A 15,603-nucleotide genomic window follows, 5' to 3' on the forward strand; every position below is an offset into this window, starting at 1 on the left:
TACTGGTCCCAGGTCACCAGGTGAGGAAACGGTGCCAACATTCATGTTCCTCTCTCACTTCTACTTCACGCTGTGCCTGTGAAACCCTCACGTCAATACACAAATTTCCAGGCAGCCAGTTAAAATGAATGGGCGCTGCCATAGTTAATGCCAGATAATTATCATAAACTACTCCCGTAAGCAGGAACTGAAAGACAGGTCGGCCCACGTTCCTGCCCACAAGATTCTTTAATGTGCAGAAACCCTTCCCAATCCCACGAAATCCAAACACTTATTTATCAGTTTTCATGTTTGCACAGGGCTTCTTAAAGCAGAGGCTACCTGTAATAATCGAGTCTCAGATCCTCTCACCATTTCCATGTTAGCGAAAACCACTCCCAGAAATAGATACAACCCATCAATTCTGCAAAGGAACACACTCGGACAAGAACAAAAAGCTTCTATTTCAGAAAACTGCAGGCCCCTCTTTTTTATTATTATAAAATCCCGCCAGAACTCATTATTTTGCTGTCTGCTCATCTGGAAAGCAAACATCCAGATGAGCCAACTAAAGCCAAGTGTGGTGTTGAGGACGCCACTCACCCCACACACAAGCTCGCAGGCGCCTGCCTCAGGAAAGCCTGGTATTGCCCCTCTGGCGTGCCTCTGCTGCCCCCTAGCGTTCAACATGAAGGCAGCAAGCAGAGCAGACGTGCACGCGGCTGAGCCGCCTGCATAGAATGGTCTATTCCCACCTCTCCTCCCTGACTTCCAGTCATCCTTCACGTTCCAGCTGCAACCTCATGCCTCAGAGACAACCCCTGACCCCACATCCTCCACCACAAACTGAGTTCAACCCTTCTCCACTGGCTCCCTTAGCACCCTGTACCTCCACCTTTATTGCATTCCCCCCCTGTTGAATGTATCTGCCACAAAACTGGCAGCCTGGTGAGGGTGGAATGTGCCTCTTCAGCTCTGTCCCCCACTCCTAGCACAATAAGGTGCTCGGTAAAGACCCATGGGATTACAGTAACCTGTATTCTAATCCTAGTCTTGTGTCCTTAAGCAAACCATGAAATATTTCAGTCTAGGTTGCCTTATCCACCAAAATCCAAGTTAGCTAAATGTCTAAAATCCTCCTAGACTAGCAATTTTTGGAGTTTGCATTAGCAACCTGCAACAAAACATTCTAATGATTTTGTCTGATTAAAAACACACCCAGATTCAATGGAGGTAGCATTTGTGGAAGCTGCTATGTAAAGGAGCTCTAGAGGCCTTCCAAAACTTCATGTCCAGCCCAGCTGGTGTGGCTCAGTGGTTGAGCATCAACCCATGAACCTCCAGGTCATGATTTGACTCCTGGTCAGGGCATATGCCCAGGTTTCAGGCTCAACCTCCAGTAGGGGGCGAGCAGGAGGCAGCTGACCAATGATTCTCTCTCATCATTGATGTTTCCATCCCTCTCTCCCTCTCCCTTCCTCTCTCTGAAATCAATAAAAACATAGTTTTAAAAAATTTTTTAAACTTCATGTCTATAAATGTAACAACCCAGACAGAGTTACAAACAGCAATTGCGTCACAAGTGACAAATGTAAGGTGAGGGACATAAAGATCGTTCAAGGTAGCAAAGCTGAGAAAGGCAGAGTTGTTTCTCCAAGCAAAAATTTAAAATTGGGAAGGACAGCGAGTCCTGAGTTTTGAAAGTAAAATACCGTAATATAAAGAAGCAGCACAATAATCGCACTCATTAGGATAGTGAGTTCTGACCCCGTTTTTCCCACGGCACACTGAGTCCTAGCACAGTGTGGACGGATCAGTGGTGAACAAAGTCCAGGAAAACTGCACTCACTCCACCACTGAGAGGGGCACACACCCACCTGTCGGAGATTAATGTAAACGGCGTTCTGGAGAAATTCGGAAGCTTCCATGCTCCGCTTTTGAATGGCCAGGACACGCACAGCTTTGACGCACGCTTCCAGCTCAATCACTCCAGCATTCTTGTACTGCAGGGAGAGAGGAGGGTCATCTGTCAGAGAAGAGAAAATGGTTCTGTCCCACCACAGACACTTGAGGGCCCTGCAGCATATCCCACTCAAGGGGGCAGAATCTGTTTCAGAAAGTCTATCCCTTATGGGGACAAAAGAAGCTGGTGGGATGGAGGGAACCTACAAAGGCTCAGGTAAATGTGTTTGCATTCCTTCAACTGATAACAACCATAATAGCTGGATGTGTTACAAAATTTCAAAATGTTATCAATGGCTACTTTGCTACTCATTTCCACTTCTCATCTCTAAAACACTTTTAGAATCTCTCACACCTGCCACTTTAAGGCAGCCCAGGTTAATTCATGTTACTTTGTTGCAAAAATTCTAGCTTCCGGTATCTTTGTTTCACCCTCTACTTAAATGTTTCTGGTCTTTCTGATTTGCTCTCTCCCGGTTACTTGATCCTGCTTCTTAAAAGCTGGGGTAAAGGACAGATGAAGACATATGAAACAGAAAATGCATTGTGAACTTCATTTTACTCCTCAATAAAAATCACTCATGAAGCCAGGCAAGAGTCCACTTAAGAGACTTCGCTATCATGCTCAGTGACTGAAAATCAAGAGGTGGTGCTTCTCCCTCGGAAAGTGGGAGGTAGCCTGGTGTGTGTGTGTGTGTGTGTGTGTGTGTGTGTGAGAACAAATCAGATGTAATCGAATCTCAGAAGTGCACAAATATCTTTTATATGACTGTCAATTCACAGTGACGGGCCAACCTTCAAAGCAATTCTAACCGGTGTTCTGAGCAGCATGGGGAACTGTCGGGCTCACTTGGTGGAGGAGGTGAATAGGAAAGAAGTGGAGAAAAGAGGTAAAGGAAGCAACAGAATAAAAATACAGCTAGAAAAAGGCAAGACAATAACTTTCTTTTCCTACTTGTATCACATACACGTTAGGACCAAGATGTCTTGTAGAAAATTGAAATACGGAAGAAGAGACAAGAATCAGGTTTTTATGAGCAATACTAATAAGGCTGTCATAGTTGGCAATATATGTATAATTTACCCTAATTATAAAAACTCTTAAATTCCCCACTTTGAGAGATAAGAAACTGGAGCTCAATGAGGTCATATAAGTTGACTAAAGTCAGACATGCGATTCAAACTCAGTTCTGTCAGACTCCAGAGTCTGCTTTTTCCTCTCCAAGGACTGGGAAAAACGGACCACCTGGCTCCCCTGCTGTGCCCAAAGCAGACAAGCCTTTCCCATGGAGATGACCTCTTGAATTCTCATTGGCACAGTACTCTAGGCAGCCACTAATCTTCATTCAGACTCGAGGGGCAAAGTGGCATCTGCCTGCCATACCCACAGAGCTTTGCCATAAAGGCAGGAGAATGTGGTTTCTGTGCATGTTCAGAGCCATCCTGGTATACCCGGGGCTCTTTTGGGGCAGCAGTCCACAGGCAGCCACTATGCTGCTCAAAGAACCTACACACGCCACCCCACCTCTCTCCATCTGCCTCCCCAGCAACAGGACTCAGCTATGAGCATTTTGATAATTTGGAGAGTAAGTGGAAAGTAACCTCTGATAAATGTAAATGCATTAGGGGGCAATACTCAAATAGTTACAGAAAGAATTAAAAGGTACTGCAGCACTACCCACTGTGAAACAGGAACCTCTGATTAAATGGACACAGCTCTGGCTTGGCCAGTGTTGCTCAGCGGTTGAGTGTCAACCCAGGAACCAGGTAGTCCGGTTTCGGGCTTGATCCCCAGCAGGGGGCGTGCAGGAGGCAGCTGATCCATGATGTTTCTCTCAGTGACGTTTCCATCTCTCTATCCCTCTCCCTTCCTCTCTCTCTAAAAATCAATTAAAACATATTTTTTTTAATTAAAAGGACACAGCTCTGCAGAGGATTCAGAGTAGCACCATCACCTTGCTGTAGTAGGAGATGGCCTCCTTGTATTTCTCGATTATGTCTTCAGGGCTAAGGCAGTTCTTAGCACGTCCAATTTCAGTACTGGTGTCAGGATTTATGCCGTTGGTGGTGAGGGCACCTGCGCACCGACAGAAAGAAAAGGAATAACCGTTTGCTTTTTCAGTCGCTTCCTTGTTACTTTAAAAGACGGGCACATGTAAGATAAAACTTACACATTGCTTGCTGAAATTTAAATAATTAAATCATTTGAAAAGTCTTCACAGCTTATATACTCCCTATAACCGTCTCACCATCAAAGCATTGTATTAAATGTTAATTAGCTCACAATAACTTTTCCTCCCTGTTGAAATTTGTGTTAAAGAGCATGAAACGCATTATACAAAAGTAACACGTCTGCAATAACTAGCTTGGTCGCCTTGAAGACAATGCAGCCAGTATGCATTATCTCCCGGTTTTAAGCTCTTAATGCGAAGGAGGCCACTGTATCCTCAAATGGAGATGGAACTATACAGCACTAAAAAGAAAGAATGTAACTTATAAATGCCAGTATCCTTTCTGAGGCTGTCCTGTTCTACACCTGGCCAATCCCTGTGAATAGCAGAGCCATCTAATTCCTCAGCCCTCAAACTCGCATGGAGAAGAGTTTGGGAGAAATTTCCATTTATAGAATATAACCAATGACACACAGAACTCTGACAGGAAAAACGAAATGAGATATTCTTTGAGTTCATGGAACACTCAAAAACAACATTTTCCTAAGCCTCTTGCTTATCTCACAGACAAATTAACTCCCACAAATCCTGCCTTCCTGTGTCCGCAGGGAGACCCCGGCCCGCGTGCCCCCACCCGGCAGCACCAGGCGAGCCCCTCCGCTGCCCTGCTGCCTCACCCTGGCCTCGCCTTCTCAGCTGCCTGGCCGGGGCTCTGAAAGCTGCCTCGAATGCTTCGTGGAACAAGACAGAAGAATGAGTGGACAGATAAATGGATAGATGGACAGGTGATAAGTGGGCAGATGGACAGAGACTCCAAGAGAAGGGAACGAAGAAAATTTCCTATGTCAAATCCTGTTCCAGTCAGGGAAGAAAGAACCACAGGGAGAACTGTGAAGAGGCAGGTAGCCGAGGATTTTGTTTCCTGCAGATTTTGTGAAAATCACAGCAAGAGATGAGAGTGCAGAACTATAAATAATAAAAGAAAAGGGCATGCTTGGAAAAGATATCAAAAATATGTACTCTTTAAAGAACAGATTCCAATCAGCAGGCCCGCTGCACAGTGCTTGGGTGCTTACCCAGTCGAGGGTTCTCCAAGTACAAGGGATTATAACGGGGAGCCAGAACCTGGGCTAATTCCTCATGTGTTCATTCACAACCCACAGCAACTCCATGAGGGAGGAGTTCCTAGTGTGCCCCTTTCTGCAGGTGAGAAATCAGACCCGAGAGAAGTAAAGTCTTCCAACTGATTCTCAAGATTACAGAGGGTTCGAACAGGGGCCCATGTCTTTAACCACTGCACCAACGTGCTCTGTGTGTTCTTGTGTCTGACACATTTGTTCCTGCCATGAAATAATATTTAATAAATGCTAGGTCACCTTGATTTATCTCAGTAGTTCTAACAATTTATATTGTTGAATTTAACTGTTTTCCTTTGGAGAAAAGAAGGGATAGATAATGGGGGTAAGGATGAGGGGGTGCTTCATTCTTCATACGTACTTCATCTCATCCCAACAACACACAATCAAGATTAATCACCTACGGGGGGGCGGTGGGAATGAGGTGGAAGAGATAACAGAAGAGTGACACTTCTCTCAGTAGACCTTTTGTATAGTTTTGACTTTTGGAAACATGTTTATGTTCTCTATGTAGTAAAAATATCAATCAATGAATACAGGGGGATCCTATAACGCATACAAACAACAGCCATTAACTATATTTCAAATAGATAGCATAATCACACCCAGAAGGAGGGTTAAAGAACAAATCCAAGTAACTTCTGATTGCAAGACCTTGTATATCTGTCCTCAGTATAAAGACAAAAGGAACCACAGACAATCCTGAATTCTACTTAGATGTTTGTTTTTACAGTGATACCAATTAGCAATTCTGAAACTACTTTGTATATATTGTATGACTGAGAAAATTAGTAAATATATTGATAATCTCAGGAGCCAGATGTCTCACTATTGAAGAAGGAAGATGTATATATAAAACAGGAAGACTGGAAAGAGCCCTGGGAGCTGCAGATATGGGCAAGAACTCTAGGTAACAGTATGAACTCCTCAAAGGGCCTAGAAGCGATGAACCTCAGTAGCAATAAGCACTTTAGTGCCCAGATTTTGGTTTCTAAATACCATTCTCCAACAAAACGAACTAGAACACCTTAGACAAACATCTGATTTCAGAGCTGGGACAGGGAAAGTACAAAATGAAACTAAATGTCTTGACCCAGAAAAACAATAAGTAGACCTAGCAGACACCCACAGAGCCTCCACCCAGCAACAGCAGAGCACACTCTTCTCTCAGGCAGACAGGGAACATTATCCAGGATAGAGCACATCCTAGATTATAAAACATATCTCAATAAATTTAAATGAACTGAAAAAATCAACAAAATACTAGAAAACTAAATCCAGCAGCATATAAGAGGACTGTACAACATGACCAAGTGGTATTTATCTCAAGAATGTAAGGATGAGTTAAGATGCAAAAATCAATTACTATGATACACTGTATCAGTCGGCTAAGGGGCAAAACTGCACTAGACACAGTGATGAATTTTGAAATAGAATTCTAAAGTTAGAACATAGTTGAAAACTATAAAAAGGCTCTGAAAAACAGGTATTGATAGATGATTGATTGATAGACAGATGATAGATAGATAGATAGACAGATAGATGATAGATGATAGATAGATGATGATAGGTAGGTAGATAGATAGATAGATAGATAGATAGATAGATAGATAGATAGATGATAGATAGGTAGATAGATAGATAGATAGATAGATAGATAGATAGATAGACAGATGATAGATAGATAGAAAGATAGATAGATGATAGATGATAGATAGATAGATAGATAGATAGATAGATAGATAGATAGATAGATAGATAGATGATAGATAGTAAGATAGATAGATAGATAGATGATAGATAGATGATAGATAGATAGATAGATAGATAGATAGATAGATAGATAGATAGATAGATAGATGATAGATAGATAGATGATAGATAGATGATAGGAAATAGGAAGCCTGCCCCCAGGTCATATAAATACAAACTTATTTTTGTTTCCTGACAGGTACCAATTACTTTAACCAAGGCAGAATATTTTAATTAAGACAAATAATATTATACTACTCTTGTCAAAGCCAGTTAATGAATTTACCCTGCTATGTAACCATAACATGTCTAAGATCTAAAATTAGCAGGAATACCTTTATACAGTTTTGGGAACTCTTCTCAAAATTCCAGTCTTTTTAAACAGATCTGAGATACATTTCTATATTGCCTTTCCCTTATGAAACGAACAGTAGATACGGCTGTCGAATTCTCTCACGACAGACAATGATTCGTGGGCACCCTGCTCTAGCTGTTCTGCTGGACAACGAGGCACTATCCAGACAGTATGAGCAAACAAGTGAAATCTAAGGAAGACAGTGACCCTGTTCTGGAAGGCTTGCGATCTATGTCAGCATGGACGTTGTTTATTTCATTGGTTAGCAAAATGAAATTAATCAAATACTTTCTCTGAACAGTCTGTATTCATGATTCTACTTTTAGTGTAAGGACCAGAGAAGGTTTAAGTGTGACTCTGTTGGGTCAACTGGCAACAAACATCCCTGGAGGGTAATGCAAACATTAACTGACGGCAATGCTTCCACCTACATTCGACCTAAATAAATCTAGACCTAAGTCTGTAAGGTAAATGAAGAGATGAGGACCCCGATTAGAAAAAGACCTAGTAAGAAATCAAATAGGCAAAGAGTTTTTAACAAGTAATTCCTATAGAAAGAACCAGAATATGGTGGCTAAGAGGACAGATGCTGGAGACAAGCTCTTGGGTTTGAATTCCCATGTCACCACTTACTCACCATGACCCTGAACAAATTAAGAAGCTTCTCTGCATCTCAGCTCCTCACACACAGACTGGCTGAGTTTACTCATGGACTAGGGAGAGCAACGGCCCCGCTCGCAGAGCTGCAAAGGGTTCGAATGCTTTACATGAAAAGCTGATATGAAACACCTTGAGCTTAGATATGACACCAAAAGCACCAGCAGCAGAGAAAACACAGATAGCCCGGACTTCATCAAAATGCAAAACTTCTGTGCTTCAAAGGGCATCGCCAAGAAAGTGAAAGACAACTCAGGCAGGAGAACATTTTTGCAAACCACGTATCTGATGAAGGACTCATATCTAGAATATAAAAAGAGCTCTCATAACTCAATAATAATAAGACAAATAACTCGAAAATGGATAAAGGATCTGAATTGACATTTTTCTAAAGGAAGTATACAAATGGTCAACATGCACAATGAAAAGATGCTCATTAGCTACAAGGGAAATGCAAACCGGAACCACAGGAGGCAGCACTTCACACTCGGCAGGGCAGGATGGCCAGAATCAAAGCGACAGTCACAGTGCCGGGAGGACGCGGAGAAACGGGTCCTCACGCGCAGCTGCTGATGATGTACAATGGTGCAGCCACTTTGGAAAACAGTCTGGCCGCTCCTCAAAAAGTTTAACATGGAGTTACCAAGTGACCCAGAAATTCCACTTCCTAGGCATACACATAAGAGAACTGAAAACACATATCCACACAAAAACTTGTACAGGAATGTTCACAGTGCCATTACTCATAATAGCCAAACAACAGAAGCCACCCGAATGTCCATCAGCTGATGAAAGGGTATACAACATGTGGTCCAGCCACACAGTGGAATATTATTCAGCAATAAAAAAGTATAATACAGGCTACACTGTGGGTGAGTCTTGCAAACATTACATTAAGTGAAAGAAGCCTGTCACAAAAGGTCACATGTTCCATGATTCCATTTACATGAAAAGTCCAGAAGAGGCAAATCCACAGCGGCAGATGAGTGGCTGCCTGGGGGAGGGGAGGGGAGGGGACTCGGGGAGTGACTGCTCACAGGGACAGGGCTTCTTGTCGGGGTGAAAATGTCCTAAGGTTGACGGTAACGATGAATGTACCACTCAGAACATAGTAAAAACCACTTTAAATGTGTGAATCATATGAAAGCTCTTTAAAAAATACACCCTAGAACAGTAGCTTCACACAGTCAATGCAAATCGCTCCTTTTTGTTTTAGAAGGAAGAATCCCCTCATCCTGAGAACAAGAAAGCAAATGTGAGTTGGCCAAAATTGGCCCAACGACCGTTTCACTTGAAGCAGTTGCTGGATGTAACAAATGTTCGGAAATGACAAGAGAGCAGTTGGATAGCATGGAGAATTCTGTCTCAAACACAGACAAGGACCCAGCAGCCGCCCTGCTCAGAACGGCCTGGGAGCCAGCACCCCAGGGACCGCCAGACTCCCCCGCAGGCGGCCGGAAAGCAGGCAGGAAGAGCCTGAGGCAGTTTGCTTCAAACGACACACCCACCGAAAACGTCTAAAAATGGAAGCGCAATTCTGCACCAGCCTCAAGGGATGGGTGTCTGTGGAGCTGAACAACTTGATCACCCCTGAGAATGTTTGCTGCTCAGACTTAGCGACGAGGAGAATCGGTCACATTGCTTCTGGGACTGTGAAGTGACTCCCCTGCCAACACATTGCCAGGGTTAAAGAGTGGAGACAGAGAGCGGCACCAGGAAGCCAGCGAGCTGAGTAAGTACGGGATCTCAGGGAACAGGCTGTGGCCAGCGCTGGTACAGGCCCTGTGAGCCACCCCTTTGCTTGCTCTCCTTCAGCTGAATAGAGGTTAAGTCCATATTTTTCTAACTTGGGACCATGATGGACGATGCCCTCAGATGCCTACACTGGTTCTGTGTCCTTCCCTAACCCCTCTCAACCTCTATGCCAGGATCTCAACACTCCCCAAACAGCAAAGCCCACGGAACGGCCCTCACTTTCACTCCCAGCACTCTAAGCTCAAGATCATCTCTGTACAACCTTGTTTTGAAAAGTTTCAGAAATAAAAATATATACATTCTTTTTTTTTTTTTTTATCTCAACGACTGGTTTTCCTGACGCCCTAAGCTACTTCTACTTGGTATAAGCATCAACTTCTCCTGCGAGTAAAGCAGTTGACACACTAAGTTCAGTCCCTTCCATCTGTCATAACTTGCCAGACTGGGCTCAGTAAGTTCTACTGGTCAAACACCAATGCATCCAACATCAATTTAATCATTCATCAATTTCTGTTGGGGCTGGAATGGGTGCAGGGTCACCCATCCTCAGCTCACCCTCAAATTGTTTTTTCATCAGCAACTCAGGTCTCCTGAAAAAAAAGCATTTATGTTTCATCCTCTACATGATCCACAAGCCCGATCAAGGAATGATCACGAAGCTTCAGCCTAGGGAAAGAATTCAACATGATGTCAAAACAAAATAATCTGCAAATCTGAAGCGATTTCATTTCAGAATCAAAGGCCACAATGAGATGTGGTCCATGTGTCGGTCACAAAGCCCATGTAGTAAGCATGACTGTCTGGCAGGGTCTCGGTTTTTTACCCTTTGTCATTGTTTCTGATTAAGCCAGAAAATAATAGAGCTCATTATAAAATAATTAGGCACTGCAATAAAAGAGATTAATCACAGGAGGTGTTAAGAGGTGAAAGGCAAGCCCGACTCTGTAAAAAATGCAAAACTTCTTTCAGTGCTAAGAGCACACATAGGAAATAACAGTCAAAATTCAAATTCATATTGAGAGGAGCATAAACCATAGGATCAGAGCAAAGTCATTTCTGTGAACAAATTCAGAATTAATTGGACAAGCATGCTCAGTGCATTCAAAGAACTTCAAAGGCACACTTTGCGCACCACTCACTAGCCATGCTGGAGGAGAAGGGCCCTCGTCCGCAGACAACACAAGCAGTCGGGTGCCCATCAAATGAGGGCCAGGCAATAATCAGGTTTTGAACAGTTCTGATTTAAAGTGACTTAAATCAGAATGTTCCAAAGATCACAATCCAGACATTTTAACCATTCATTCACAGCGCCGTGAAACAAGCACTTAAAAAAAACACAACCAAAGGAAACTAAGCACATAGATGGTGTACCTGGATCAATGAGAACTTCTTGTGCCCCTGGAAGAAAGAACAGAGTATGGTATTTTATTTGGAAAACAAAACTACTTTTAAAGGTAACGACTACATCATCTTTCATAATTCATATAGCCTTGAAAAATCTGAGACACTTCTATCTAATCAGAAAAGCAATTCTGAGTAACAGTAAGTTACAAGTTCAGTGCCTTTTTGCTTTAGGAGGAAAAAAATCTACCATTACCTCTGCACTAATTGGGGAGTGCCACCTCACCTCTTTTCCTCCCCACTTTTTAAGCCCACGCACCTCAATTCTTCTCAAACAGGCATGAGAATTTGTTACTTCCACAAATAAGCCAAAGGACAAAGGAATAGTAATTCTTTTGTGCAAATATATGCCCACACATTGGGATGCGGGAAGGAGAGAGAGGTACCAGAAGGCTATATGGAACTCACCACAAGCTTCCTAAAATACACACACTCACTCACACTCACACAGTCACACACAGTCACACACACACACACACACACACTCACACACAGAATTACTGCACACTTCACAAACTAAGGATTTCCAACTTTCAGAAAGTAACTTTGTAGTTAGTTTAAACTACAAAATAGTTAATTTCATTATTGCAAGAAGCTTTGAAAGCCTTAATCGTCTGGTCAATCTGATTATCTGGCCTCTGCCAGGCACTGGGGAGTCCGTCTAGTTCCGGAGTATAGTATCAAGATATCCATTTTCCTATAGCCCTAAAATTCATGGTTAAAGTGGCCTTATCAGTAATAAAAGTCACATGTATCTCCGCCTGCCTACTCTTTTGTCTCATCTCTCAATTGGCTGGTGCAGAAAATAGGAATGTCATTATTGGATCTCCTTAACCCCCAACTTATTCTAATTAACAAATAATTCTTTGGCTTCCAGTAGCTTCAGGGTGACTCTATCATGGCCCTACCTCTGCTACTGCTAAATTGTGAGGGTAGGAACTACTAATCCTCCTCAAGTATTTCATTCATTTCTTAATTGGATCTTTCTTCATAAAACCATCTTTTCCTATTTTCATTCCTTAGTCATTGACAAACACTATAAAATGATGGCTCCATACAAAATAATAGCTAAAGTTTATGAGCTCTTTTATGAGCTAACCACTAGGCTAAACACTTCACATAATTTCTCTCTAAATCCCACAGTTCCACAAAGCAGGTAGGAGCATCCCATTTTACGGACAAGGGAAGAGTAGAAAGAACTGTCTCGTGTGAATGGCTAGCAATGTCTGTGTATTCAAATCCCAGCCAATCAACCAGGCTCCATCCACGGCACCAAATCACCTCCTGAATTAACACAAACAGTGGGTTCAGTGCCCAGAGACTTCGACAGGGTTTTCTTCTTTAAGGTGCTCCAGAGATGGTTTCTATTTTTTTTTTACAACATCATGGCTGACTGGTTTCTAACATTGGAAAAAAGGCCCAATTTCATCATTGTTCACACAACCTGTCTAAAATTTTCACGCTAAGGTGACAGAATAAAAATAAGCTATAACTAGAACACTTCTTTCAAGTAGCCAGAGATTGAGCTATTCTGAAGCATTAAACACAGAATCAAGTTAAAGGGATGTATTTAAGCCTTTCACAAACACAGAAATTCAGACTTTAAAAGACACAACAGCGCCACCTACGGCCAGAAGAGGCCTTCAGGTTGCTGAAAAGGGAAACACTGTGGGCATACCGAGGAAGGGTGGGTAAGGGTTTTAAAAACAGGATGTTCAGAGACTATAACTAAAAGCTTCCCTAGCACATGCTAAATTCTGCTTCGGGGAAGGGACTGCTATTCGGTACTTAATCTGAAATCTTTAACACTCCTGAGTACAAACAAAAGACAGGGACTAAAATTAGAACAGAAATAAATCGTTTTATAGATTGGGGAGGCTGAGACCCAGGGAATCTGTCCTTCCAGCAATCAGAAGCAAAGCTTATCCCTACTCCTGATATCTTGCGCTACACCAAAACCAACAGCTCTGTACTAACCCTGTTCATAAAAGCCATGTCTGCATTTTTCCAGCATAGGTAATCTAAGTGTCTTTGCAAAATACTTCCCAAAGGGCTGGTAATTATGAAGCATACAATTGTGTTGAAACACAAAAACGCTTATTTACGTAGTAAAACAGCATGAGCTCCCCTTTCATTCCCTCTCTAAAGGAAAAGTGACAGGTGACTTTTTTATTTTTTAATCTATTAAGGGTACAGAAACAAATCAAAATTTTCTTCAGTCATAAAGGAGATAAGCTTATTCCCTGAAAACAGCTCAATATCAGTGTTTCTAAACTACTATGGTCAAATTCCCAGTCGCGTAAAGGTTTTAGCGGAGGATTACATGGCCATCTGAATTCTGAGCTGTCAATATACACCTTCTATACAAATAACCTCTAAATTCTTCAAAGGCTTAAGGCAAGTTAGCCATTCCCTACATTACTGAAATGACACGGATTTCATTAAACCTTCATACTGCACAAAAAAAAATGGAACTGAGCCCTCAGTTGGTTAGAGCATTGTCCTGATACACCAAGGTTGTGGGTTCAATTCCTGGTCGGGCACATACAGGAATCAACCAATGATGCATCAGGAAGTGGAGCAACAAGAGGATGTATCTCTCTCTCTCTCTCTGAAATCAGCAAAAATAAAATAAAATATTGTTTTAATGGAACTGAGCCCTGGCCAGTGTGGCTCAGTTGGTTGGGCATTATCCTGTGCACCAAAAGGTTGCTAGTTCGATCCCAGTCAGGGCACATGCCAGGTTGGAGACTCAATCTCCAGTGGCGGGCATGCAGGAGGCAGCCAATGGATGTTACACTCTCACACTGAAGTTTCTCTCTCTCTTTCTCTCTCCCTTTCTCTCTGTAAAAAAATCAATTTTTAAAATCTTCAAAAAAATTAATTAAGCCCTAGCCAGTTTTGCTCAGTGGTTAGAGCATCAGCCCTCGGACTGAAGGGTCCTGGGTTTGATTCCGGCCAAGGGCACGGACCTCGGCTGCAGGCTGCATCCCCGGTCCCGGTCGGGGAGAGGGGGCAGCCGCTCGCTCGATGCGTCTCTCTCATCCATGTCTCACTCTCTCTCTCTCCCCCCCCCTTCCACTCTCTCTGATAAGCAACGGAAAAAATATCCTCGGGTGAGGATTAAAAATAATAATAATAATAAATTTAAAAAGTAACCCTCAGTCCTTCACCTGCCAAATGGAAATGCTGACACCTGTGCAGCCTGCTGTGAGGTAAAACGTACAGAAAGCCGTCAGCACAGCCACTGCAAGGAAGGTGCTGGGATTCACAGCTATTTTGATCATTATGATGATGATGGTTACTGCTAATAAATTAGGAAAGACAAAAAAGTAGGGATGGCCACAAAGGAGAAACAGCTCCCAGTCAACAGGCATTTCCTTTTGGATTGAGTGCAGAATGCCCTATTGATTATTTTTAATAAACCAAGTTGTGTCCGTTAATTGTAGACTTGTGGGTTCATATACAAGCCTTCAGAAAAAAAAATTAGGGGCCCCTTAACCTTTGATTACTAGTGAAGTCTTTAAAAAATTAAAACAAGCAGGGCCACTGTGGCTCAGTGGACTGAGCATCGTCCCAGGCACCACGAGGTCACCAGTTTGATTCCTGGTCAGGGCACAAGCCCAGGTTGCGGGCTTGATTCCCAGTAGGGGACGTGCAGGAGGCAGCCGATCAATGTTTCTCTCTCATCGATGTTTCTATCTCTCTCTCCCTCTCCCTTCCTCTCTCTCTAAAAATCAATAAAAACATTTTAAAAAGTTTAAAATTTTTTTAAACAAAAGAAGAATTAAAACAAAAAGAGGCAGAGATTACAGTATTTTTTTAAACTAAGAAAACTCAACTTTAAGTAGGAAAAAAATTTCCTTTTCTCAGAGAAAATCTGCTTGAAAACCATGTAATTGGGATCTTTTAACATTATTCATGAGTTCATATTAGCAATATCGATAGTACTGATAATAAGAGTGCCAACATTTATCAAGTGCCAGGTATTTAGGTGTATATCTCACTCAGCCTTCACAAGAACCCTAGGAGGTAAGTACTATTATTATGTTCCCCATTTCACAGACAAGGAAACTGAGGCACGGAGTGACTAAACAACTTCCTCCATTTCTATTTCTGTTGTTTTGCAGCTGGAAAAGGATCCTGAGATAGAACTTCAAGCCAGAATGTTAAATAATCTGTTTGTTTGGGCCTCACCTCAGACAGCAGAGGCCATAAATTCCTGATATAAGATGAGGCTGCCGCTACACATTGATAATCGTGAAATTAATATGCAAGATCAAACAACACATCTGTCCTTCAATCAAGCCTGTTAATGGATCTGGAGCTGTTATTGCTTGAAAGGCAGGGAAATGGTTTCTGATATCCACAAGGCTAGCTTACTCCCCGGGCTCTTACCTGGGCCTCACAGGGCACTTCCCCAGAGACTGCCTTC

The 15,603-nt window shown here is 42.5% G+C and overlaps 1 protein-coding gene across 5 annotated transcripts in view; it reads right to left on the reverse strand.

Moving 5' to 3' along the window:
- Positions 1–15,603, reverse strand: part of TRAPPC9 (trafficking protein particle complex subunit 9) — a 300,485-nt gene that overhangs the window by 270,368 nt on the left and 14,514 nt on the right. For 3 of the 5 annotated variants that reach the window (XM_081117296.1, XM_081117293.1, XM_081117297.1), the window contains exons 5-7: positions 11,139–11,165; positions 3,897–4,018; positions 1,857–1,982 (exon numbers count right to left, since the gene is read on the reverse strand). In XM_081117296.1, the coding sequence (XP_080973422.1) occupies positions 1,857–1,982; positions 3,897–4,018; positions 11,139–11,165 (275 nt within the window). The remainder of the gene's footprint in view (positions 1–1,856; positions 1,983–3,896; positions 4,019–11,138; positions 11,166–15,603) is intronic. The other 2 variants (XM_081117295.1, XM_081117294.1) reach the window with 1 other exon arrangement.

The sequence above is a fragment of the Miniopterus schreibersii genome (assembly GCF_964146895.1).
Source record: "Miniopterus schreibersii genome assembly, chromosome: 17".
Taxonomy (NCBI): Eukaryota; Metazoa; Chordata; class Mammalia; order Chiroptera; family Miniopteridae; genus Miniopterus; species Miniopterus schreibersii.